General features: G+C 41.8%; 1 protein-coding gene across 5 annotated transcripts in view; it reads right to left on the bottom strand.

The window, feature by feature from the left end:
* Nucleotides 1-4,933: 4,933 nt before the first annotated feature.
* Nucleotides 4,934-27,539, bottom strand: part of RPAP1 (RNA polymerase II associated protein 1) — a 38,740-nt gene continuing 16,134 nt past the window's right edge. For all 5 annotated transcript variants that reach the window (XM_054634730.2, XM_054634729.2, XM_077180174.1 and 2 more), the window contains exons 10-25: nucleotides 27,200-27,301; nucleotides 26,203-26,370; nucleotides 23,702-23,884; nucleotides 21,923-22,057; nucleotides 21,566-21,745; nucleotides 19,421-19,578; nucleotides 17,957-18,127; nucleotides 16,983-17,184; nucleotides 14,965-15,074; nucleotides 12,964-13,159; nucleotides 11,896-12,045; nucleotides 11,306-11,448; nucleotides 9,504-10,308; nucleotides 8,564-8,740; nucleotides 7,825-7,881; nucleotides 4,934-7,070 (exon numbers count right to left, since the gene is read on the bottom strand). In XM_054634730.2, coding sequence (XP_054490705.2) covers nucleotides 6,915-7,070; nucleotides 7,825-7,881; nucleotides 8,564-8,740; nucleotides 9,504-10,308; nucleotides 11,306-11,448; nucleotides 11,896-12,045; nucleotides 12,964-13,159; nucleotides 14,965-15,074; nucleotides 16,983-17,184; nucleotides 17,957-18,127; nucleotides 19,421-19,578; nucleotides 21,566-21,745; nucleotides 21,923-22,057; nucleotides 23,702-23,884; nucleotides 26,203-26,370; nucleotides 27,200-27,301 — 3,093 coding nt within the window. In that variant the 3' untranslated portion in view covers nucleotides 4,934-6,914. The remainder of the gene's footprint in view (nucleotides 7,071-7,824; nucleotides 7,882-8,563; nucleotides 8,741-9,503; nucleotides 10,309-11,305; nucleotides 11,449-11,895; nucleotides 12,046-12,963; nucleotides 13,160-14,964; nucleotides 15,075-16,982; nucleotides 17,185-17,956; nucleotides 18,128-19,420; nucleotides 19,579-21,565; nucleotides 21,746-21,922; nucleotides 22,058-23,701; nucleotides 23,885-26,202; nucleotides 26,371-27,199; nucleotides 27,302-27,539) is intronic.

Raw genomic sequence — 27,539 nt, forward strand, 5'->3', positions numbered from 1 at the left:
AATGCAATGGTTGGTCTTCATGGCACCAGTGTGCAGTGAGAATGAAAACCTCTTACTTGCATTGCACAGGAGCAGTTATTTAGCCACTGCTGAATACAAATATCCAGAGTTCTTCATCCTAACTTTAACTTGCAAATTGTAGCACTACAAAAAAAAAAAAAAACAACAAGCCCAGAGAAGGCTATAAAATATAAAGCTTGCTGATAAGAGCTCATTGCAAGGAAGCATGGTCAGCAAGCCCACACTCTCCTCCATAAATATTTTAAGTGTTAATAGAACATTACCAAAGAGAGAAAGACACTAAAAAGTATATTTTATATCCCCTTTCCTCCCACTTCTCTTAACAGTGGACAGACAGGAGGACAGCAATGGCAGCTCCTGCCCAAATAATTTCATCAATCCAAACATGATCAATCTTACAGCAGACAAGAGGAACAAAAATGAGCCACCATCTGTGGTGTCTTCTGAGTGGCAGCACAACTAGCATTTTCTGAGTGAGCTGACACTCATGTCAGAGACAAGAGATGCATGATGGTTTTAGGAAACTTTTGTATCATTCTAAATTTGCTTTTTATAATCTATATTGAAAGATACATTGATGCCAGGACTGGCAAGCTGCTTTTTTGTGAAAGATGCTAACAACATACCTTCCTAGTGATTGTCATTGTATCATCACGGTGTGTTACATCCCTCTAAAACTACAATTCACTGCCAGCAATGCGATACCTGAATTTTATTCAGAGCTCTTTGCATTTCCTGCTCCTTGGAAGATATTAAAGGCTCTCCCTGAACATGCATTGTGCTGAAAGCTGCTAAGAAAATGCACTGAGGAAACCTGGAATAGTGTTTTGGATGTAATCATTTTTTGAGGCAAAAGTTTACCATGGTTGAAGCAGTAACAGTAAATAGTCACTTGATACACAAGTGTCAGTCTCCCTTTCAGAAGACAGATCCAGTACATTAATTGCTAAAATGTCATCAAATATCTGACAGATCAGACCCAAATGGTGTGCTGTGCTTACACCAGACGGCAATTTGAGTCTTAAAAGTAAAGTTACAGACTTCTTTGCTGTGAGGCTTCCAAGTGGGCATGTTGTGCATGTTATTTATGGACATCTGCCCAGACCTTCAGATGAACAACTCAAGAGATGTGAGCTTCTACCTCAAACTCAGTAACAACATCTCAGTTCTCCAGTTTAACTGTTGAATTACTGATTGCTTCTGCAAAGAGCCAAAAGAGTGAGAAAAGCCAACAGGGAACTAGGAGTTGCTATAACAGTAGAAAATTAAAAATAAAAAGGCAAACCAAGGGAAGGAGAGTCTAGTGAAGGACAAGAAAAATGGAACACTGTGGAGTACTGAAGGAAACTGAAGAGAGAAGAGGAACCACAAAACTCCTCTCAACCTGAGAGACCCAGAAGCAAATGCCAAGTCACCCTACAAGCCCACCTTCTCTCAGTCCTTCTCTTTGGCCCTGCCCAAAGCTTCAGACCGGTCACCATGGTCAGGGAACAAGACTGTGCTGTGGCAGGACCTCCAGCACCTGCACTCCTGTCCCCTCAGTTACCACAAGGGTGGGGCTTCTCCTGCCTCCTTTTTCCATAGCAAACAATCCTGCCACAGCCCCTTCCTTGCACCCAGGGCCCCCAAACCACTCCAAAGAGAGCCCTTGCTGAGGGCAGGATGGCCACCAGGCTCAGGACTCGGGCAGGCCTCCCTCCTTCCCTGGGGAAAACATGAGGCAGTGCTGTCAGCACAGACCCAAAAAGACAACAACCAAATCAGTCCCAGCATAAGACACACATAGTTTAACTTTACCAACCTGATCCATGTTCTCCACAGCCCTTGGCCAGGCACCCACGCTCCAGAGAAGCAAATAAAAGGCACGAATCACAGCATTTACCTGCCGTGGATGCTGCTGCTGGCCCCTCCCCATGCTCCCTGAGGGCCAGTGCTGGGCCCAGGTGTTCCCTGTTACCTGCCCAGCCCCACAGCTGCTGCCCCTCAGGACGGGGTCCCAGTACCCAGACTGTTCCACAAAACTTTCCTCCAGCCTTAATCATCAACTAATGCCTCAGGTCTCAGCACACACTGTCATGTATGGGGCTGTGCTTTGGCATCAGGGGTACTTGTACATCACACAAGCCCCGTTTTGGTTGTGGCCAGGACAAGCTGCTGCTTTGTAACAAGGAGTAACATCGCTGGTCTGGTTTGTCATCCAGCTCACATCAGGGCAGGGGGTGAGTGCATCAAGCTTTCCCCCTATGCCTTAGACTTGGTTCTAATGTCCATATACAGTATCCCCTGGGAATATTTATTGCCCTGACTGGGTTTATGAGCTGGTTGCTCAACAGTCAACAACATACTGCAGAAAGTGGCCCAGGCACAGATTAAAGGACAGTCATCTGCTCTCTGGAGCCATAGGCATCTGCTGGTATCTTCTGGTTACACCCCACCTACAAATAAAGAACTGGGCCTGAAGATGGGCCAGGTGTAGTTTGGTGTAAAATGCCCTCTGTTTATTTAACCTGCACAGAACTATTGCTGGGGCCAGGAGTGGCTGCAGACTCACAATACAGGCATGCAGTACCTGCTCCTTCAGCACCATCCTCAGGCTGAGCTGGAGCTCTTGGTGCTGCAGCTGGCCAGAAACCTTAACACAGCATTGTTTAGTTGGCTCCCGACTCAAGATTATCTCAATAAAGACAGGGAGGGGAGCACACTGTGGCAAACTTATCTTTGCTTACAACCACCACTTAACCTTGCAAAACACAGCAGTTCTGTGAGCAGGGCTTCCCTGCACATTCTCCATTCAAAGGGAGAGGAGAAGCCAGTTTTAAAAACTAGGACAAAGGCCAGTAAATGACCAGAAAATTATTTAAACAAGGAACACCGGGAAGCCAGCTTTGTGAAAGCTGATATGAGCTTCCGTAAGCCAAGGGGAATAAACATGTTTTTTGCCTCCCAAACATGACCATCAGCTGGAAGCAGCACCACTTCATCAATGAGAAATTTCCAAAAATTTTGCAGAACTAGGAAGAAGTAAAAGCAGTGATTTTCTGCTCTACTTTATGTCTGACACTAAAAGTGACATGCTTGTCTGACCCACAGTGTATTTATACATCCACATCTTACAGCTTCCTCTGTCCATGACTTCATCAGCAGAAGGTATTTAGGGTTTGCCTGGCATTAAGTGGCCAGACAGAGTGCATTAGTCTAGAAATGGATTATTAAATTCCACTGTCAAACTGACAAATACAGTGGAATGAAAGTCCTTCAATTACATAATGTTTTATGTGTACTGTTAAAGAGTTCCCATACAGTTTGGCTTCAGTCCTGCTTTGATTTCTTTCTTGCCTAACCCTTTACTTTCTTCTGCCAGGCCTTGTCCTACCTCAGTGTGTCAGCTACCAAGCTGCTTACATCTTTTTGGGAACAATCCCTACTCAGCAAAGTGAGCCAAGTCACTACATATGGATTCTAAACTCCAGGACTTCAAACCATTCACACAGTTGAAGAATCACAAATCAGCTCCATTTCTTCTAGGCACAAAAGGACGTGCTTCCAAGCTGATGGGAGAACTCTTTCTTCCCCTTCAAAATGCAAAGGAAAATTCAGTAAAATGCCATTAAAGTCATAGGATGCAAACCTCTGACAGCTCCACCCTCTCACCTGCCTACTCAACAGCAATGCTAAAAGGATTATCTTCAACTCATCTACAGTCCAATCAGGCATTTTCTTTTAAAAACACATTGCTGCTGTCTTCCAGCACATTATAAATTTGTACCATCAGAGATTCTACTGTTAACCACATGGGACATCATCAGTAGCTTGGATGAAACCAAGCATATTCTAGCCACAAAGGACCAGAAAATGGGGTACCCTTTTTAGGAATTAAAAGACAGGCAGGAATTCTTACAGCTGTTGTTGCTGGTTTTGTTGACTTCTGATGAGAGATACCAGACAACATATGTTCTTCTGAGTTAGAACTACTTCAACACCAGAAACCTTTTTGTGGTCCTATTTCAGCAGAATTATTTCCTTCTCAAAGAAATCTTAAGCGTTCAGTAAGGAGTCAAGAAGTCACAGCCATTTTTTTGGACAGTTTTAATTTCCTTCATCTCCTCACCATGACCAGGATTAAACTGGATGAACAGAATGGGCATGCTTTGGTCCTGTCTCAGACTGCATTCAGCTTAAGTTTAAACTTTACATTCACTGTATCATGATTTTTCAAAAATGCTCCTGCTGTCAAAGCACTGTATGGTTCTTAGCAACCCACCACATAAAATATTTAATTCTCCACACTTGCTCCAAAAGTATATGCAAAAATAAAAAATGCAGAAAATTCCAACAATGTATAAGGGTGGTTGCTTTTTCTTCAGGTCCCAAGAGCACTAAGGCTGAGAAATCTTGCATTTAAACTAGATAAAACAATGCCCTCTAGTGTTCTGTGGAGAAATCCCATATAAAATTGCTGAAAGCCTTAAAAAAATTCATGTACCATCTCAAGCGACAGTCAATGCTTTGAAAGCTTACAGCACATGTGCAGCATCCTTGGAATTTTCTGTGTACTACTGTGCCTGCAGAAATATTTGGAATCCGTTCTTTATCTTCTCTCCACTGCTGATACTTGCATCATAACTTCAAATACCATCTGTGGACAGTCCTCCCACCTGGGGCATGTGTCGAATCACATCATACCACCCTGCACCTTCCCCAAGTACACACAGGATTTGGTACACTGTGTTACTGACCCATCAGATAAGCAGGATGGAATTTTTGGCTTGAAGAACTTTCTTACAGAGCTCCAAAGTTTAGTAGAACTCTTTAAGGCAGCAGCTGTCCCAAGATATTGATAAACTGCAAAGAGAACTACCCAAATTCAAGAAAGACTCAAACAAAGTATTCTCAAAGTTTAAAAACACTCCTGTAGAGCTATCAAAATATTTATTTACATCCTGTACACATTACAAAATTTAATTTTGCATCCCACAAAGGACTGGAAGGGATTTTATAACTGATGGTCTGAAAAGCAAAAGGTAAAGTCCTTGAAGAAGGCTGCTCTTAAATGGGCAGCTAGGAGTCCTTCAATTTTACCATCCATTGCTCAGAAAGACAACTGCTGGGCTCTCACCATCTAGACAGATTAAAACTTGAATGACTTTGATTAAACTTTTAATCACATAAAATACTTTAAAAATAATTAACAACAATAAAAAAATCCTGTTAGACCACTGTGGTTTTGTTATTTTACATGACACTGAACTGCTGCAGATAGAAACCATAGATCAAAAGGGAGGACAAAAAAAACGAAAAAAAGAGATTGGAAAGAAACAGCAGTTCTGTCCATTTCCCATCTGTAATACAGGGAAAAAAAGATGAAACTGGCTATTTTCTGGCAACCTAAGGAAGGGGACTGGTACACTTAGAAAACTGCCAATACAAACAGAGCATCAGTCACAAATGCCCTATATGATTATGCAGGCATTTGAGGAGCCAGCAACACTTGACTGTCAGGTGAAAGAAAGATACTGTATTATGGTTGGACAGGAGGTGTTTTCCAAACTCAATGATTCTTTTATTCTATTAAGTTGGAATTTGTTTCTTGTATGAACAATTTCAGTCACAAGTCGACCTATTAACAGTGATTCTCACTCCTGCTGGGACATTCCCTGGAGCAAGGTTAATACAGGCCTGGTTTCTTCAGAGGGAAGCCAGCTTGGCCTGTTTGATAAGTAAAGACAGAGGCTGAGCTCTTCAGACCAGGTATCACCCTGCATGTTACAGAGGAACTTATTCATAAGAACAAAACATCAGAAATCTCTTTAAAAAGTTTTGCTCATAAAACAAACAAAAGCCTGCCAGAGTGACCAAGCAAAAATATAAAGAGAACACCTAGTGAGAGCATACACCTAGAGGAAATTCTGGAATTGATGTGGCACTTGCAGTGAGCCTTTTAGGGCTCTGTATTTGCAGCCCTTGTGTCTGAGGCTGCAATTCAGAATTTGGATGTAGAAGTGGGATCAAATTAGACATTTTTAAAATTAGGTTTGAGCTAGGAAACTCCACTTCAAAATTTAAATTGCATTCTTCTCAGAGGGCAACCAATACATATTCTAACTAAACAAGCAGATACTTTTATTTTCTCTAATGAGGGGTGGTTACTGCCAAGCATTCTGGCCTGCAAAAAATAAATTATTTTTGATCTTGTTATACATGTAACCAAATTAAGGGAGAAAAGAAAGCAGTTTAGAGACCATCTGAAAGACAGCCAAGGGAGGACATTCAGCGTTTGTACCACTGCACTAGGAACTCCTGTTTCTTAGAGGTCTGACACAATACATCTGTGTTACCTAGCATATGCACAGAAAACTACCTTGGAGAAACTGCTTGTATGTACATGTTTAATAAAACCTCTCAGGATCAGATTCCTCCCTGTCACACTGTCATTTTGTTTGCAGGGAGTAGTGTGAGAAAAGGACCATTCAAAATCCAAGGTACAAAGAAAAAAGCAATGGAGGGATCTGGGGAAAACAGACATTATCTTGAGAACCCGGGTTCCAGCCTGAGTGAACAAAACAGCTTTTCCAGTTCCTTCAGTTTATTCAGCAGTCCAGTGCCTTTCAGACACATTCTCACCTCCTCCGGGAAGAAGCAGAACAACTTGAAGGAGAATGGAGGAAAATGCTCCAACATCCATCACAGAGAGGTCACACACATGGTGGCATATCTTGACAGCATGTATGATCTGCAGGGATGGGAGCATTTTACTAGTGCCTCACTAGGCAAAGATGCCAAGAGCGTCCAGGTAAAACACTAAAACTATCTGAACTGAAGGTAGTTTCATCAGTGAAGTATAATTGAGCTTTTCCATTCTTCACCTTGGCCCTCTGTCTTGCTGAAGTGCTTTGCTATGAGTCTAGCACTGGCGCATTCTCTGTAATTTCTTTCTGTGTCACTATCTGCAGGTACCTCAGTCGCATGGGAGGGAGCTGCTCATAAAGGTCAAATCCCAAAGGACTCTCTGCATTCACCAGTCTGTAGTACAGCAGGTGCTTTTTCAAGTTCTGAAAAACGAAACAGGAAGGTATCTAATCTTTTCCACCATCTCCAACACAACACAGCAAATCTGCAAATAGTATAATTCCATCATGCCCAAGATATTTAATTACATCATCTTCAATAGAAGAGCTATAAAAGGCAAGTTTCTCCCATTAAAATTCACTTTTTTTTGCATGATATTTCCTCTTCTAAACACAACTCCATTGTCTTCTCAACAGCCCCTTGCAATGACTTCTTGCCAGAAACTGAAGAGGATTTTTGAGTGTCATCTAATAATTTACCCTGGACACAAATCACAGAGGGCCAAATGACCCAGCTCTGTCCCACAAGGGATAGATTTTGGCAAGCTCCTTGAAAAAAAGAGAAACCTTATATCTGTCCTGTTCTTTTCAGGGGAAGCATCCAACTAAGAGTTAAGAAAGATTACTGCTGGCCACCTATTCATAACTGTGCTACAATCGTCCCTCTAATATCTCTAGCTATCCAGATATAAAGCTGTCTGGACAAGAGGCAAGGAAATACAGTATAGGAGATTCATCTAGGTTGCAATAGTCTCAGTGTTTTGAGGTCAATTACTACAAGAACTGGTTAAGCGTATTTACAGATATTGCAGGCCAAAATCCTGCTGCTAATCTCCTCTCATTGTCAAATTAGCAGCATAATTGAACACAAATTTCAAAGCCAAATATAAGTCTGTAAGAGTAACACATATGGAAAACTTAATTCCCAGCAGCACAAGCTGAATCTTACAAATCCTACCTCATCCACCAACAGCCACGTCTTCCGCAGCATGCTTTTCCGAGCAGCATCAGTCTCCTGGGAACAAAACACACACGTACTTTCCTTAATATGGTGCAGTAACACCTTTGCCCAGGGGCATACAGCATTCCAGGATGACTTGTTCATTATAATGATGAGCAGCTTGTTCCAGCAGAAAGTGCCTGAGATGTCTTATCACTTAAATCCTGCCTCTCTGCTCCTTTCCCTGATCTGAATCTCAGCTGACTTCTCAACCTTCAGGATGAATTGCAAATCAGAGGTGAAGTCTTGTTAGCACAACTATTCACTGACAGAGGCCTCAAGGCTATAGGAGGGCTTCTGCTTGGTTACTTATGCAAAGTCAAAGAAAAGAGTACTTTGCACCTTAAGACTGCTAAGGCAGAGGCGAAATCTATTACAAGCTCTCACTGTCTGATCACCTTTCTTATTCTTTCTGCTTATTCTTCTCCCCACACCACAGAACACATAACTGCTGACCTCAAAGATTTAGCTAGGACTAGCTACCATTAATGTAATTACATTAGGATATAATGAACAAAAGCTGCTGCCTTGTATGTGGATCCTCAAATAGCTGATGAGTCCTCAACATATTTGCTTACAATCTTTGTTTTCAAGTCCCAAACATCAGTGATTCATTGCAAGGCACACTGGACTTACAGGGAGAGCAGATGCAAAACCCAAAGACTGCAGCCTTGAAGCTCTGCTATCCATTACCCACCTGTGTTGTGCTTTCTTGGGAGAAAATAAAACTGTTCACATGAGCCACAGCCACCAGGTACAGAACAGGGCACCAGCTGTGGCGCAGCGCACCAGTGACCAGCGTTCGGAAGTAGAGTCGCAGGAGGTTCAGGTTATCCTCGGGAGGGGAAGTGTAGTGCTCAAGAGGCACAGGAAACTGCAACAAACCCATCCAGAGGCAACATTACAATTTTTGTCAGGGTCTAAGTGGTGCGAGGAAGTTAATGACTTCTAGAGTCATTAACTTCTAGAGCCCTTCCTTGTGCATGCCTCCCTGTAACACGATGTTACCCCAGCGGCATGACCTCCATTTGCAGCAGAGCTGCTACAGCCCACCCTGACTGATGTGACGTGCCTTGACAAAGTCTTGTCAAGACCTCATCAACTTTATGGAGAGATGTTTTACTGGTCCTATCACTGCAGCTGAATTTTGGCACAGATAAGATGAGCACTTATAAAGTAAGAAGACAGAGTATTTTTGACAGCAGTGCTAAATTCTATCTCTTGTGCTCTGCTCACTCAAAAGAAACACAGTCCTACACTTGACAGATCAAATTTTCATGCTGTTACTCAGCAGAGCACAACTCCAGGATAACTATATGTGGAAAGATGGTTGAGAGGGAAAATGACTATTTGTCTATGCATGGACAAGGAAAAAGTTCTCACCAAGGTGTGAAAATACTTATTTAAGGGAAAGGTAATTGCTAGCAGAACACAGGGTGCGACCAGCCCTTCTAAAAATTAGAAGGTTCTCAATGGTTAATCCAAGCAAGGTTTGGGACAGTTTCCAGTGAAGACTGAGCAATTTCACAGCTCCTGCCCTCCACATATACACACAAATCAAGGTTGGAGAATCACAGGCAAGAGTGCCGTAACACAGAAATACATAGTGACAGGCAATTACCATAAGCCAGGATTACCTGCTGTAATGGCACTCCCAGCGCCCGCAGGATATTTGTGTGCTCCCCAAAAACAGAGAGACGCAGATGAACACTGAAACGCTTCTGTAGAGGTAGAAGAACAAAGACTCCAAAGAGTGGATCTCCAAAGGAGACGCCCTCAAATTGCTCCAGGAGACTTATATAGAGATCATGGAAGGATGCCAAACCAGGGAGAGGAGCATCCAGGTTCAGGGAGTCCAGGACCTTGGGTTGGCAATACACAGAGAGAAGGGCAGCTGTGTAATGGTGGATTGGTGCTTCTAGAAAGAGGTCACTGCCAGTGAGGAAGACACACATAAGCCGTGCAAGTTTGGCAGCAGTTGGGATGCTCTGGAGGATTTTAGAACGCCAGGTTTCCAGCAACAAGACCCACTGCAGGTTCCAGGTCACAGTGTTGATGAGATCAAGTGGGAGAGAGTTCAGTACGGCCCCACGTGTCTCTGCATTAGTCACTTTGTTGTAGAGGCTGATAAGTGGAAAGAACGGCCAGTCTGAAGGCAGGATGGGCCCTTTGACCTCAGGAAGCAGCATTGACTGGATGAGGTAATTCTGCCCTTGGTAGGATGCCTGAGAACGCATAAGGGTGGGCTGCAAGTGGACAAAGTGGGAGAGGTAGCAGGAACGAATGGAAGGCAGATTCTGGTATGATTCTCTCAGCAGGGCACCACGAGTAACCCTTGGAAGAAATGCTGCTGCGGAGCCAGGCTGTGCCAGTTTGGCACTGGTGCCCAGATGCAGAATATCAGAGAAGTCAGCTGCTTCTGGCCCACCAGCCTTCCCTTCACTGTAAGGTAAAGACAACAGTTTAAGAAACAAACAAATAAAAAAAAACCTGAAATGCCAAACAAACAACAAACTCTCCACACAATGCCAGTCTAGTGCAGAGCCTGAAAGCCCTGTTCAGAGAGGCAGCCTACTTATCAACATGCAAATGAGAGTGCTGAGACGAAATACTGCATATCAGATAAGGCCTACACAAACCAGTAAGACAATTCTCAAAACAGAACTTCGCAGCTGACAGTGGCAAGGTCAGGGGAGCCATACAGACTGATAGAAACTGTGCATGTGGAGGGTGTTTGTCTGAGATTGTGGCATATGGATTTGACCAAAGACCCACCATTTTTTTGACCCAACAAAAAAACCAAAACACCACCACACAAACAAATCTACTAATAACTTTTCCTTCTTTCTGAAAAAACAAAGTACCTCCTTGCAGCACCTTGGTTCAACCTCCTACAGGGATACACCATGGCTAAATTAAAACAGTTTGAGATGAACAAGATAAACTGCTACCATCTTGTTGCCCAGATATGAGAGGATTCATATTTGAGATGCTCAAGAGTTCTTCCAGTGTAAAGTGGAAGACATGGCATTTGCCAAATCAGCAAATTTGATTATTTTGAGTTTGAGGAAGATTCATTGAGCTTTTAGGCTATGTCAAATTCTCATTTATTTTCTAGACTCCCCATTCTCAGGATGGAAGATGCTAGGCCTTAGGGAGGATCAGTTCTATCAGGAATCACACAACCTTGTCACTGAGGAAATCAAAAGAAACTGGTCACATTTCTCAACAGTGGTACATCAGAGAAAAATATGCAACCACTGTGCTTTCCTGATTAGAAGGCTCCATGCCAGAAGAATAAGCCAGTAAGTAAAATTTAACTACAGGCCCCATTTAAAGCCAAAAATTACGACAAAATTGCTACGCCAATGTGTTTTTTCCATTTTCCCCATGTTTTCCCATGTACCAGACTAGAAAGAGGAAAAAATGCAAAGCTTACGGAAGAAACTCTGGATTAAAGGCAAGATCCAGTAGGACCTCATGAGCCAGATGCTCACTCCCTGGCAACAGACGGCTTAGCAATGCCATGGCAACACAGTGATGGAGTGAGGCATCCTGGGTGTAATCCGGACAAGTGCCTGCCTGTACAGGAAAGAAAACAACAGATAAAGCATCTGTCAACAAGACAATCAACACGGACAGGAGGGTCAAACAAGACACAGATCTCGCAAAGTGAAAGACTGAGGCAGACTGCAAGAGAAGAAAGACTGCAGGCAGCATTCATACCAAGAGATATTTCTGCTTCCCCTGACTGCCTTAGATAGTCAGATTTTTTTAGCAACACAGTTGAAAACTTTGTTCTTATTTTATCCCAAAGAAAGGCAAAAATATAATTTTTCCATCCAAAGTGTTTTGGAACTAAATTCCCACATCAGTAACTGGAAAGATGTTATCTGCTAATGGGTCATAAAAGTCAGCAGAAGAATTGCCAGACCTAAGTCAGGTACAAGAAAGAACAGGGACATGAAGACCAGCTGCCAGTGAAGTCAGTTCCTTGGGGGAAAGAAATGAAAGGACTGATAACGATACCATTCTCCGAGCCAAGGCTAACACAAAGTACTGCAGGTGATATTCATGGCGCAGGATCCACGCAGATGAGGGAGTCACAGAGGGAGGTCCAGTCTGCCAGCTTTGCTGCAGATAATCCTTCAAGCCTCTGAAGCCCAGCACAGAGCTGTACTATAAAGGAATCACAAGGGGAGACAAATAATATTAAGACTCTTTGTGTTTGGAGGAAAGCAAAACACAACCCTATCCAAGACCCTCCCCTACCTCCTCTCACATGACAATTCCTGTTGGCTACTCCAAAAGCCATATTTAAAAATAGCCTAATAACCATCTGCTTTTCTTCCTCAGGTGATGGATGCTCACCTGCATCCATCATGACCATCCCCATCACAGACAATCAACAGTCACTGCCTACATTTTCTGTAGTGTTCTGTAAGGCAGAAATCTGGCCAGTGGCTTGAAATGTTTTTCCCTCATCTGGCAAGATATTTCCATTAGTAGCCGATCAGCTAATTCAACACAAGGTCACACAGAAAGGCTTTGAGAAAGCTTATGCTACATATTCCATCTTTCTAGAGCTCAGACATTTGTTCTTTAGAGCCTGAAACCTTCCATGACTCACTCATTCTAAAAATTCAGAACAAACCAAAGTGGGAAGGACCTTCTTCAGTAGCACTTATTCTCTTTAATATTACCCCATTTTTGTTATATATATGCTTCAAGCATGCTTTTCCTCTACTGACACTCAAGTTTTATCTTTTGCTTAGCCAAACAACAGCTATTCAACTCTTCTCAACAATCTTTATAAATACATCCTTTAAGCAACACCTGCTCTGTAATTCCAGCTTCCTGGTGTCAACAGAATGTTGGAATTCAAAGACATTTTTCTGACCCTCATCCCATTCGTTCTGAAAGTCAGGCTGTTTCTCTCTATAATACTTTAATATTTTTAAAATAAAAACGCACAACAATTTGCTTTTAACAGTCCTTCTAACATCTCTTTTATGCCTGGGAAGGTACAAATACTAACCTCTCTCACAAGTATATCATCATTCACCTAGAATTTGCAGTGAAAAGGTTTATTCTCACCTTGCTGGTCAGGCCCTTGTGAATGTGAGTGATGTTATTGATGAGAAATAAGAGGGCAGTGAGGAAGGGGAAAGGTGACTTGGAGCCAACAAGGCTCAAAGGAGGTTTGCCTCCAGTGCAGCTCAGAGACGCAATGCTGCCGACAGATTCCGGTGCCGGGGAACAGGACAGAGAGTTGCACAAAGCAGAACATGGCCTGTGTGAAGAAATAAAGAGAGAGGGGTCAGGTCAAAAGCATTCATAGTGCTGAGGAATTATCTTGTTGAAATGTTGCTATCTATCTGAACTGTACCACACATTGCAGTAAAATGGAAACCCTGAAGACAGTGAAAGCAAAAAGCTAGTGTCTCAGCTGGTACGCCAAGCACTACTGCCATACAAGCTAATGCCAGGGATTTGTCAGGAACTCTCCAGCTAAATTGGTCATGATGAGCAGAAATACTGATGCAGTGACATATCTCTGATGTCAAATACATTAAAGTGTTGGACCTTTGATTTAAAAAAATACGCCGTTCCCCACATACATACGCACACCAGGCTAATAAGGCTGCCCACCCACTCGAGACATTTCAATAATAAACTTGTAGGCAACACCAAAAAGCCAGCTTATATCTAAAATTGACTTTGCAAAAATGCTGCCATTTATGTACTAATGAAATGCATATTTTTAAACTGTATTCAGAAAGAACATAGCTTTAATGTACATGGACATGACTGTGCAGACCACTATTGGCATGTGTGTTCCCTGCAGGTGAAACTACAAATTCCCACACCAGCAGGGCTTGCAGGCCCAGAGTAGATACATCACGTCTGTATAGGTAAGACCACCACAAAGAATGGTAATGGGGCAAACCCTGTCAAAGATCCATATCATTACTCTATGGCAGAAAACTAATTGCTTAAATGCATTGCTGTTTCTACCACTGGTATTACATGTAGGAGATGGATAAACACATGTGGGGCTCACAAAGTACCCTGAACTCCTGGACCTAAACTGCCCAGAAAGTTTAGACAAAATTGTAAAAATATTAGGGCAGACATCAGCTGACTCTGTTTTTTACCAGCCAGTATTAACACCAAGAATTCTTGTGGATGAGCTTCTATAGCCTGACCAAATCCATTGTCTTCAGACTGCCAGGACAGGCAGAAAAGGGTCTAATGAGTGCTCTTGTGTTGGAAACTCTGATGCAAAGAGCTTCAGAGCTCAGTTTCAGTCAAGAAAGAACATGGGCCAAACTGCTTGGTGGCCATTCAAATACCACTTGACAACAAAAGTTTCAAGTGCCCTTTATATCAGATGTTGTCAGAGGCAGATGGATGCCTCTCTGACTGCAAGTCAGGCCTTTTAGACTCCCCAGTCCAGAAGATTAATCACAGCCTAGTAAGGAGGCTCCCTCTACAGCAAAGATAGAATATCTGCAGTGCTTAACTGTTCCCAGAGCCAGAGCTTATGTCATCCAAATGTCTGGAAGAACAGTTTGGTATCTGTTCTTGCACTTCCCTGCAGGGGTTTTCAAAGCCCTAGTGAAGCTCTGCAGGAGCTAGAAGATTTCAATCTAGTAAATTCTTTCATATAAGCAGCACCACACAGAGCACATGAAGAGTACATGAACACACTCACCTTGTCATGTAAGAGTAACTCAACTAATTCTACTTGTGCTATTTTTTTAGACCAGTAAACCAAAGAAGAATCAAAAGCAGGAGTGACTAAAATAATCTGAAATTGATATGAAAACCCCAGCTACATGGCAAAGCAGAGATGCAGCAGCATCAGTAGAAAAGGAGGAGCTGCAAACCTCTGCAGCCATCATGCCTTTTCTGTGAGGGGTGAGAGGACAAAGCAGGGTGTAGACACAGCCCTACTGCACTCCAATTCCCATACCTGGGGCATTTTGCACAGGGAAAAGAGGAGAGAGGGGAGAGAGCTGTCACACAGTACAGTACAGAAATGGGGCTCCTTTAGCTTCTGACAAGAGCATCTTAGCAGTGGAATGGTTTTACCTGAGCAACTCCCACATGCTGTCTATCGCTGGCTGGCTGAGAAGGGGCTGCAGCACCTCTGATGTCAAACGTTCCAATTCCTCTAAGCAGTCAACTGGATTGACTGATGGCTGTAAAATACATGGAGAATGACAGGAAAAGAGAGTGAATGACCATAACATCCAGTGATAGCAAAAAGACAGACTGATTTATTTACTTCCTCTATTATCTTTTTGCCAGACCCCATCACCTACATAGTGGTACTGCTCTAGATTAGAGCTGGCCTCACTGCTCATAGTGTGGAAGCTGAGAGCTGGCACCTCAAGGTGTTCTCACACTCAAGTATTAAAGTGCATCCCAGAAATTCTTAATTGGCTGGAAGTAAGATATGGGATCCTTGGAATCAAGATTCACTAAATGAAAACTTAGGTAGACCCTCCTCTCCCTACCATCTACATGTTTCTGTTTAAACTGAAGATGACATGAAGGTGATCAGAAGTACCTTGAGAAATCTGAGTGGCAACATGAGGGTCTCCTCAAAACAAAACAAAAAAAAATCAGCAGCATAAAGTGTGATTGACCTACCCATCAAAGCATGACTGTGGATGAACACTGCACAGGAACTGTGGCTTTTAGAGAATCATCCAAATTCTTCTGACCCTAGTAAGCAATATTCCAGGATAGTTGAAGGAACATGCTGGCAAATTTTAACACTTTTTATCTTCATTAGAATGCTGCTCTGGGATACAGAAATATTCATTTCCATTACATAAAATATGATTTTACCCCAGGTGAAATCTGCCTCCAGAAATCAGTTAAACCTTTGTGAAGATGTTAACCTTAGTTTTTAATAGTCTAACAAAAACATTACAAGAAGGTCCCAGCATGCACTAATCTAATTACTATACAAGTTGATTTTTTTTTTGCACTAATCTATTCAAACATGCTATGTACAATTTCTTTTTTAATCAGCTAACTACAGGTAGATGACTGAACTTCTCCTGAAGTGGAATTCAAAAACCCAGCATAATTCAATGACTGAAGAAATTGTTTCATCAGTCACTCTTCTGGGATATCTGTAAAGGTTAAAAAGGAACATTTAACTCTTGGCTGTCCTGGTTCTCCAATGATCAGGATGTAATCACAGCCTGTAAAAGGTATACCAACCTTCAGGACCCTGAAGACACCTTTGAGAGACACTGGCAGTTTCCATCCCAGCCATAACTAATAAACTCAGTTCCTTTTGGCAAGTTTCAGAGGAGTTGCACAAGTATGAATAACTACAGCCATTAAATTACCACACCTTCAACACAGTTCTCCCAAGCTGGAACTCAGGCATGTCAGTTGGGCAGTAAAGAGGAAAATTGCATTTATCTTTAGAACATGAATCTTTAAGATAGCTAAAGCATAAGACATTATTCTTCAACAGCATCACACTGACATATCACCTTCAGAACACTCACTTTAAAAGATGATCACATACTACAACTGTGTGTTACAGAATTTGACCTTGAATGTCAGTGGTGCAACAAATAAATTTATCTTTATTATTTCCTATCCAAAGTTCATACAGCACGACCCTTAAAGCTCAATCTTCCACCCAGATCATTGCAGTGTAGGTGTCCACATGTAAGCTCTCAGATCAAAGCAAATGCAAAAACACACAACTTGATTTATCCCACTAGGAAAAACGGCTGCCAAATAAAATTACATTGTATTTGCTTCACACTTTGGAGCTCTGTAGCAAGTCAGAACAATCACAGCACTACCACACACCTTGACTGAGACCCTGATCCCAAAGGATGAAAGGACAAAAAAGGAAGACAGATATTTGGCACTGCTAATGTCTAGGGTTAGCAGACTTAAGTGACCCTGAATGTCATGCAGCCTAGATATGAGCTGTGGTTACAAAATCAGTGCTCAACTTGATGCCTTAATATCCATCTTTTTCAGTACTGCCTGTAAGTTCCAGTTTTCAGAGGTAATACACAAGCTGATGCTGGTGAGATGAGAAGACTGCCTGTATTTTCAGGCCTTACCTGTTGGCTGTAAGCACTGTAATAAACTCCCAAGAAGATCACACAGGTTGTGGTCAGAGGCTGGAGAGTTTGCCAAGTTTCTGTCTGGGATAGCTGCTGAAGGATTTTTTTCAGACTTGTCTCAAGGAAGGGCTGTAAGCCTGACACTTGACTCCATGCTACTGGTGGAGGTGGGATCGGTTCACTATCTTCTGAGTTATTGCTGAAACCCAGTGGAAGAATGACACAGGATACCAAAAAAATATCAAACAACTGTCTCTCTAAAGCATCAATTTTAGTAGAAAGAAGTAGTCTAGAAAATTATATCCAATAGCACAACTAGGGGAAAAGTCCTTGCATAGTCCCACAACCCAGACCAAATAATTCAGGCAGAAAGGATAAATGTAGGATGTACTTTAAAAAGCTGAAGTTTCTTCTCCTGCACTACTCTGCCCCTGAGCTATGACTCTAGCTTTACCAGCATTGCTACCTCAGTATTCAGCTTTAGTTAAAGAGTTTCCTGCTTTCCACCAGAAAAAGTACCTGTGTTTGCAACAGATCCTACTGCTTTGATGTCTACCAAAACCAACCACCTCTTAATCCTGACTCATCTTGGTTTCTGCAGAGAGGTTCTTTCCTCCAAATCTCAAGACATTTACTTCCTTTACTCCCAAGAGAAGTTCCAAGCAGCTTACTAGCTCCTTTCAGCAGGGCATTTGGCTTACAGTGCCCTTTATGCCCCCTAGCCTAACGTAAATTTTGACTCCTGCCTCTGGCCATGCTAGCAGGCATAGCTGTCGAACCAGACACTACTTCTGACCTTTTGTCAGAAGGAATACACCCCACCAGGGTGCATGCAGGGGCTCACATGTGAGACGGTAAACAACTGAAAATGAGGGGAAAAAATAAGGTGACAGCCAGGTCTCCAAACCAAAGAAAGGGAAGATGGGATGCCAACTATTGAGATGCACAGAATGGTGACTTAGAGAGCCTACCTGCTCAATTTGGCCTGCAGCTCTGCTGTGTATCCTGCTGTTTGTGTCACATGTGTCAACAGAGTAACTACTGCTGCAGCTCGCTGCACAGACAACTCAACCGCAGGGCTCTTCCCACTGAGCAACTCTGGCAGCGACTGCAGAATCCTCACCAGCACAGGGTAGAGATCACTGTAGTATGAATCACAGAATGCATATGGTTGGAAAGGGTCTCTGGAGATCATATGTACTTCAATTCCCTGTTCAAGATAGGCCAGCAAGACCAAGATTGCATAGGGACACATCCAGTTGGATTTTGAATATATCCAAGAATGAAGACTTCAGTACCTTGCTGTGCAACAATGCTCCAGTGTTTGATCACCTTTACAGTAAAGTTAGTAAAGATTACAGTAAAAACACTTCAGTGGAATTTCCTGTATTTCCATTTGTGCCCATTGGCTCTTCACTTTCCACTGGAAGAATCTGGCTTTATCTTCTTTACACTCTCAAATTATTTATAAACACTGTTAAAATTTGATTATGAGAACCATAATCACTACCACAATAACAAAAATAAGTGACAAAGACAAAAGATGACAAAGGAAGACTACTGCTATTCCAATGTCATCTGAATGTGACCTGCCTTATACTCTGCCTCCAGGCACTCTGATTATCTCTTGAAAAAAATACTTTGATTTTATTCTTGCTGGGGAATAGTTCTGAGATTCTCAGCCACACTTATAATCTTGCAATGTTAAGGAATCTTCTGCTGTTTCTTTCCTCAACATTATTTACACTGCTAAAATAGTACATACAGTTTCTACTCTTTTTAAATCATACATCAGATAGTGCCAAAGAACACAAAATGCTGCTGTGGATGGGAATTTCCCTTCTGAAATTCAATACTGGCCTCCCTTTTACTCCACTTTAGAGCAATTCCACAGCCATCTCTCTTCTTCCAATTACAGAAAGCAGATTTAATGCTTGAGGCAGGTCAGACCTACACCAGGTGCAGACCTTGGCAGTCAAGCACAAGAACTTCTCCTGACCTGGAAGTCGATGCATCATGAAGTTTGTCTGCACCAGTCTGCCCCACTCAGCGTGGTGACTGCTGCCCACAGACTGCCCCTACGTCAAGCACATTCAGTCCTGGGTGTGCTGCAAACCACATGTTTTGATGTCATACAAGCACAGATTATTCATCCCTTCAAGGAGAAAAATATGCAGCCCTAAAAAGCTACAGTGGTCTCCCACTGTAAAGCAGAAACCACAAAATAGCAGAGCTTGAACACAGGAGAGAGTGAACAACCAGAAGAAAGCAATACACAGCACGAATGCCCTTAGAAACTGAGTTTTATTGCAGGAGGCAGGAGAAAGTGAGGTGAGACACCCTGAAGGGAATAGAGACTGAGCCTGGAGAGCCCTCTCTGCCCCTCTGAACAGGGTGTCCATTGCTCTGTCGTGCCCCCCAGCCCGGAGCTGTACCTGTAGAGGTCGCAGGCCTGCCCGTAGCCGGCAGCCACGGCCCACAGCCGGAAGGCTTCGGTGCTCAGCCTCATGGCTTCCTCCCTCGGCAGGGGCACATCCACAGGCTCTTCAGCGACAAAGCGACTCAACCGACTCTTCAGCTCAAATTTGTTAAGCTGTGAAACAAACCAAGCAAAAAGAAAAGGATGAAGAACAAAAAAGACAAAGGGATAAGGGGCATCAGCTGCATGCATCATTACCTCATTGCTCTGACACACACAAAGAGCTGCAGATTTCAATTCAGCTCGTTCTGAGCTCTTCTTGCACTGCTCAAATCTGCTTTTATTTTGTGCAATCTTAAGGAGCAGACTACAAAGGATCACTAAATGGTCAATGGTTATTAAGAGAGAACTATTCCTTCAAGAGATGCCTTAGGGGTACCTAATCCATTCCTAACACAAACCAACTACACTTAAATAATTTCTGATGGAGGTTTGTCTGCCCCACACACACTCCTGTTTTGGATGCTCCCTGCAGCATTTAACTGATTTTTTAAAAAAAATATATAATTATCCTTCCTTAAATAGTCATAAATACAACTCTCTTAGTCAGGCTTAGTAAAGATATATTTTGTGAAAAAAGATGTCTACAAAAGTACCGAAATGATGCTGACATTCTTTTGGGAAGGTCACACTAGATGGGTTTCAGAGGTTCTACAACCTAAGTATTTCTATAATTCAGTGTTTATTTTATGCAAAGTGTACCTCCTGCCTATTACTTTCATAAGGTTATAGAATTTTGATGCCTTGGAAATGTTCTGAGGTTATTTTGGTATTGAATTAAGCATGACATGACTCATTTGCAGTTCTCTAGAAATAATTTTTATCCTCCCCTACATCTGGGTATTTTTACTTAACCATAAAAAAGAGCTTCTCTTTCCTTCTCCCACACATACAAAAGCTTCTATGTGCTCTGTCTAAACAAATGAGGCAACAATGTCTTTTTCATAGCACAAGGACATATTATAGGTAATTTAAATTTCAAATGCTTTAGAGACTTCTTGTACGGAAATCAATGCACACCAGCAGGAAAGCAAAGGAGCTGATGAGTCAAAACTATAAATTCTGACACCTTTTCTACAGAAGAGAGGACAAAGTAAAATTTACTTCCAGGAGGAAGATGGAAGAACTTTGTTGTTAACTAAAATAAATTCCTACATTGATGGTTTTGATTTAGTTTTTTATTATCTTCCACTCCCACATTTAATTGCATGCAACAGAACATATGAGAGTGTAACAGTAGCAAAGCCTGAGTGTCAGGAACCTTCTAAGCAATTTTTCCACACCTTGAAATACCTGGAATACATAAAACCTGAGTAGAAAAATATCTGAATTTTACTCTGTTATGTTCCTAGTATGAGTTAAAGTCTTTAAACATCCCACTATCCATCACTGTTCTCTATACTTTACAGCACAAACTGGTGTTCTGTTGACAGTAGCATTTTCCTGGGTAGCAATTTGTTAGGTGCTGTTAACAACAGTGAACCAAAAAGCCTAAGAAGTGTTCTTTGCACTGTAATGGGTGCTGCTCATGGTAGGTTTCATGCATTTATAGCATCAGCATGACAACCTATATGAGGGAATGCAATTACCTCTGAAGTGGAAAACTTGTCCAGAAGTTAAGAGGAGTTGAAAACACTGATGAATTATCACCTTTATTAAGACAAATTAATGGCAGAAAAGTTCAACCAGGGTTGTGAAACACAAGGATAGCAATTAAGTCTCTGGTTTATACAGTCTTATGCTGCCTGTCACTGAAACATGGGAGTGTACAGAGCATCACACATCAATGCATGTTCTAAACATCTGCTCCTGGGCAGTATCACCCTGCTGGGCTCTGTGACTTTCACATGAGTGCATTACACAAACCATAAAAAAGCAGAGTAAAACTCAAGTCAGCTCATCTACCATTGTGCAGGAGAAGCATCATTTTTATGACTCTGTCAACAATTCCTTCAAAACATACTAATGCACCTTCCTCACCCTGATTTCTTCAGCTTCAGTTCACAGTCACCTCTAGTTAGCTTTCTGTCTTTATTTAGGCAGTAAGGCATAGAGAACCAAGGCCTGTGCAATCAGAAAAGCTCTTCCAGGAACCACTCACCAGCCTGGCTGTTGCATTTCGGCCTCCAGATGCCAAGACCCTGATGAACTTCATAGCACTGGCACAAGCAATTCCATGGAGACTGGTAAGTAAAAACCCTGGTTCAGCCACTTTGGGATCCCACTGAGTAGGGAGAAATTCCCTGACAATGGTCTCAATCAATCGAGGACAATCAAGCAGCTGCAGAGAAATAGCAGGGAGCACAAGTAACTAAAGTTGTGCAGTCATGCAGATGTGCAGAAGACATGCACAACAGACAAGTTTGTCTGATCTCTTTGCCATAACTTTACCTGATCTTTCTTCCCTTTCCAAACCTTTCTCTATCATTCCCAAGCTCTTATACTATGGGAGATTTACCTGGCTGCATGCCTCAGAGGAGTGCCTTGCTATATGGGTGAGGATGTGCAGTATATCCAGAACTACTGATGGAACAGGTCGCACCACCTCTAGGATGTACCTCAGCCGGTGCTGGATCCTTGTCTTCAAAAGTCCCTGAAAGGTGTTAAAAAAAAGAAAAAAAAATCTGTAAGAGTCTAAACAAGTGCTCTCTGTTCTTCAATTGCTGAAACCCAAAAGGAGATTACATCCTCTCCAGAGACTGTTTTAAAATTAGCAGTCATGAAACAAGTTTCTGTGTATTTGTAAGTATGCTGGCAAATGAGCAACAGTTATCTAACAGAGCAGAAACAGCTTTAGTTCTGTTCTGAATCAGACCACTGGAGGGGTTGGATACTTGTGTTTTCCAGAGTATGAAACTCTAAGTGACAGGGATATAAAAGAAAGAGGTTCTTGTGGTCCTTGAATAATTTTGGTTAGACACCACCTCCAGCTAATGCAGCACTCTGAGAGTACCTGTCACATCAGAGAAAGTTGACAGAAACAGAGAACAGACACAAATTCCTATTTTGCAGTAAGAAAAGAGATGCATAGGGATGATTGATTTTTATGATCAGTGGCATTGCCTCGAAACAAATCATCAATTTACATAACAGTGTGATGCAGGTCTTATGGATTTGCCTTTTTCCAGAATCAGGAATGCATTCATATTACTGATACTTTTAAAAATTTGCAGCCAAGCAAGTTGTAGCTCTAGGCCTGACCAAGTTCAGCAGCTAGTTTAAATACTCTTTTTCCAACTGTGTGGAACAATTGGGTTGTAACAGCCAATAAGCAAGCATGAAATGGAACTGCACAGCAATGGGAACAGAGGGGAATTTGATCCCAAACACCTTCTAAGTACAGCCCACTCAGAACAAGCTGAATTACTCTGAACCATGACACAGTTTACAGAATCACAAACTGATTTCCTGTCTATCTACCACCCTTTTGTTACATTTTTTAAACAGTGCCACACACCTAGCACAACACATCTGAAATCATGAAGCCTCTAAACAAGACCAAATGCCCAAGTACAGTAATTCATGCACCCAATGATGCTTTTAGACCAAGTGCTGTTCAAACCCAAGCTCAAGGATTAAGTGCAGCGGGCAAGAGGGGTGCATTGGTTCCACCAAGGCTGAGTTTTGAGATAACAAAGTTTGCTGGGTTTACATCTCCTATGAAAAATACAGGATTAGGTTTAAAATGTGGGAGCAGTTCATTCTGAATACTGTAAAAATCTTAATCTGAGAAATGCAAACATGACATTTGGGGAAATGGTAAATAGCCACCTTATGTCAAATAAAAAAAAAGAGTATCACTGTACAAATCTACTAGTTCTGAACTAGTAGATTAAATTTAACTAGTTTAAATTCTGAAAAGTGCATATAGACATTTTAATAATGACTAGAACCTTTTTATTTTTAATTCAAGTAAGTGAGCCTGAAAGTCGTGTCTGTATGCAGTCTTTCAGGACATCTTATCAGGTCATCAGTGTGTTTGTGCTGAATTCCCTAGAGGAAGTTAAGAGATAATTATTAATACTGAAATCACACAAGTCAAGTCTCAGCATTTTTAGAGACCAATAAAATTATCCTCCTGGTAATATATGACAGAAAAACAATAGGAAAGAGTTCTAATTCTTGTTCAGAATGCTCTTGTCCAGCATGCACAGGAGGGTGGATGTTTCAACAGCACATACAGCACTGTGCTGAGCCTATTTTCATAAGAAGATTCTGGGTCTAACTCTGTACTTACCTTTACAACATCGTATCGGGCCACATCTGGGTCTGGGTTGTTTTCATCCTTTAATTTTTTATTTTGAGATTCCTCTGTTCCATTTAAGTCTTTCTCTTCCTCCTCTTCTTCCTCCTCATTGTTAGGGACAAAGGGGAATGCAGCCATTCCTTGGTACCAGGAGAAAGTCCAATCTAGATATTTCTAGAAGGAGTGGTAAAGCATACAGAATAAAATTCTCATCAAGGAAAACAAAAAGACAAAGACAAAAACTTTTCAGGGATGCTTTTGAATATTCAATGCTTTATTGATTCCTTTATAATCCCAAGAAAACATGAAGACAATAAAAGCTATTCTAAACATACACAAGTAGAATTCAATGCTTTTTCAGGGAAATTATTTTGGCTTTATACACACACAGACTACAGGGAAAAACCCTGTAAAAAGAATTACTGTGACGTGAATTACATTCATTACACAGCTAACAGAAATCTAGTTTAACTGGGAAAAATAGGATTATAAATAAGTAAATAAACAAATAAAAAAACTACCAAGGCTCTAGGCATTAAACAGAAATTTATTGGCTTCCTACTTTCGGACCTCTGGGGAACCTAGGTCACAAATAACACAGAAAGATCATGCAAAAATTGATATGATAAAGACTACTTGGTCTATTTGTTCATGTTTGCTACACTTTTGTTTGAACATCCCTCAGCTTAAGCAATTAGAAAAACCTCTTTTTTTGTTCACAGCTGATGACAGTGTCAGGGCCTCTCAAGTTCTAGGGTAACAGCCCAAATAGGGTAATAGTTCCGATTCTTCAGAGAGAGGATTGCTCCCATAACAGACCTACTTCCCCCCAAATGTTTTAGAATATGAAACACAGCCAAATCAAATGCTTGCACTGCTTAATAACTGCTAAAATTTTCTATTTTCCGCACCCACAATCAGAAACAAACACCATATTAGAAGAAAAGTAGTGGCAGACTTCAATTGCCAAGTACCAAGGAAGCGCAAGCTATTATCAGACATCAAAACATCCCCCAATGCAATATGAACTGAACATGACGAGTGAATGGCACGGTCAGAAGAGGCCTGACTTGAGGGGATGAAGCCATGAGTCCATCTGGAACACAGAGTTTGGGACTATAATCTTCCTTCCACCAAGAGAAGGAAAAGCATTAAGATGAGGTACCTGGGTCATCAAAGGAAACAAAAAGAAAGTTCCTTCCTTCCCATAGCCATTGAAGGATAAACAATACCTTCAAACAGTATGATTTTTATGTGTGTTGATCTTCTGTGTTTATGGTGTGGATAAATCCTATTTGTCTTAAAAATCCTAGAGCAGAGGGCCAGGCTTCCAACCCTGTCCCTTTCTCAGAGACCTTTTGAAATTCAGCAACACTGGACTCTAGGAAGGACTCTTTGGGTTAGAAAATATACTGACACAGCATTCACAGTGCTGCTTCTGGCAGCAAGAGTCAGCAATCCCCACTTACACAAAACATCCCACCATAAGCTTTGATCTGAAAAATCAGAGCACTGCAGACACTTATAAACCAGAGTAACACCAGAGGAGAGAAAAAGTACATTAAGAAGCTGATTCATAGTCCTAACTACCTACGATGGGTGGGCAGGACTCATCTAGCAGAACTCTACTGGGCTCATAGATAGAAAAGTAGCAAAATGTGGAGAAAGCTACCTACTCCTTCATTTCTCTTGCCTCCCACTAGGACAGCTCTACAGGCCTGGCAGAAGTTGCAGGGTACTTCTACCCCATCTCTTCTATCACCAGCCCCTTTGAAGTTAAACAGAAAAGCAGCTCTCAAGGAAGGTACTTGGAAGACAGTCTATATCAGACTACTTCTGTCCAACCAGGAGTACATCTTAATCTGGCTGCTCTAGGCTGTCTAGTAGCCCTGAAAATCTACAAGAAGTCAACCTTCTAACAGGTGAAAAAGCATCACTGAGAAAATAAACACATGAGCAGGCAAAATTAGGTGTGCATCAGTGTTCAAAAACACATGGGAACATCAGAAAATGGACAATGAGAGAAAAAGAGAACAGCATTATTATGAGGCATAAAAGAAAGCACGGAGAATATTTAATCTGTTAAGAAGCAGAAAAACTATGAAATAACAACCTAAGGGAACATATTAAAAAAAATTCTACACATACTTTAGTGGTGATCTGATCTAGGTTGCAAAGATATAAAAAGAAGAAACTCATCAGCATGCACTGAATTTAATCATAGGGCAGAGGTAATTCAAACAGTGAGAAAAAAAGATACAAACAAAAAAAAAAGATTCAAACAGTGAGAAAAAAAGAGAAAATAAATCCCTCAAACTGGGATAACACACTCCATCATCTGTCTCAAAGGACAGCAATGACAAATTCTACTCACCATTAAGCTAACATGTCCAGTAAACCTTTGTTCAAGCTACTTACAATGTGTCTTCTCATTCTGATCCCTGTAAACAGCTCAGCCTAAATCAAACTCAGGCTCTGAGTGATGATCTTACCTCATCATCAAGTGACACCAGCAGAGCCCGGAGAGCACCAACAGATGCTGCCATGACATTTTCCACTGCATCATCCAGCGAGAAGCGCAGCAAGAAGAGAAAGCCAGCATCAAGCAGCAGACGCAGAACGCTGCCCTTCAACGAGGAAGCAAACTCGCCAGCCCTGGCCTGGAAAGTGCCAGACAGAGTCATGGTTAAGGCTGTGTCATCACAGCTGGATACATCTCTGGGCTGTCACATCTCAACATTTTACATCTTTGCCTCTTTCCACTTCTACTGTAAAGCTGCTGAACTGTGTGAAGGTTATTCTTCCTATAGTTTATCCTCCATTCATTCTACAGAAGAACACAATTACAGTTCCTTGGTGCAAGAAAACCTCCTTTCTAAAGTCTGCACTCATCTTTTGACTTCATTGTGTTCTGCTCCATCACCTTTCTCAAAACCACCAAGTTCCTTCTTCTCTATTCCAGTGCCATTAGAGGGAATGTTAGCACTTCCCCCAAAAGTTAGGTAGAAATGTGCACTGAAGTATTCATTTTGCTTTTTCCCCTTGGCACATTGCTCTATGAGTAGGCTTGCCTCTTTCTCACCTCCTACAGAAAATGCACATCATGAAGCTGGCTCAGACAACAGGAGTGAAAGGGTCAATGCCAAGAATAGGCTTGTCACAAAAATAACATTTAAAAAAAACCAATGTGCATCCAAATTAATAAGAGAACTGAAATTACACCACTGCTGCTGAACAGCACCTGAAACAACCTGTTGGGAGAACAATACTCTGGAATTATCCAGAGAAACCCGCATCTCAGTTTGTTACATCCCAACACTTAGCTTATCTAACAGTAAGGATCCTCAGTGGAACAGAATGCCCTGTTGGTGACTTTGCTCATCTTCACTGAACAGCAGAACAGCAGAAAACAAACAACTAGTACGAGAATCTGGGCCCTGATCCACCAGAAGCTTGAGTTATGGGGAGAAATTCCTTGAAGTGACTTACCCTTTGAACAATACGACCTAAGACCTGTAGAGCCAGTGTCCTCTGTTGTGTAACTTGGCTGCGAGACAGATGAAAGAGCTCTTGCAGAGAATAACCAGCTCTCTAAATGGCAGGGGGAAACAAAAAGAAACCAAAAAACACCCTCAGCTACAGCTAAAAACAGGCCCCTTAAAATAAGATTACCTGTAACACACTGCATAAAGGAAGATAAATTGCAAGCCAATGTTGTTTGCCGCTTTGTGGCAATTGCAGAAGAGATTCTAATCTTAGATGTCACAGGAGAAAATTGAACTTCTTAAGCAAAGGAAGTATGTGCACCTTTTTCCAACACCACAGAACT

The sequence above is a fragment of the Agelaius phoeniceus genome, chromosome 6 (assembly GCF_051311805.1).
Source record: "Agelaius phoeniceus isolate bAgePho1 chromosome 6, bAgePho1.hap1, whole genome shotgun sequence".
Taxonomy (NCBI): Eukaryota; Metazoa; Chordata; class Aves; order Passeriformes; family Icteridae; genus Agelaius; species Agelaius phoeniceus.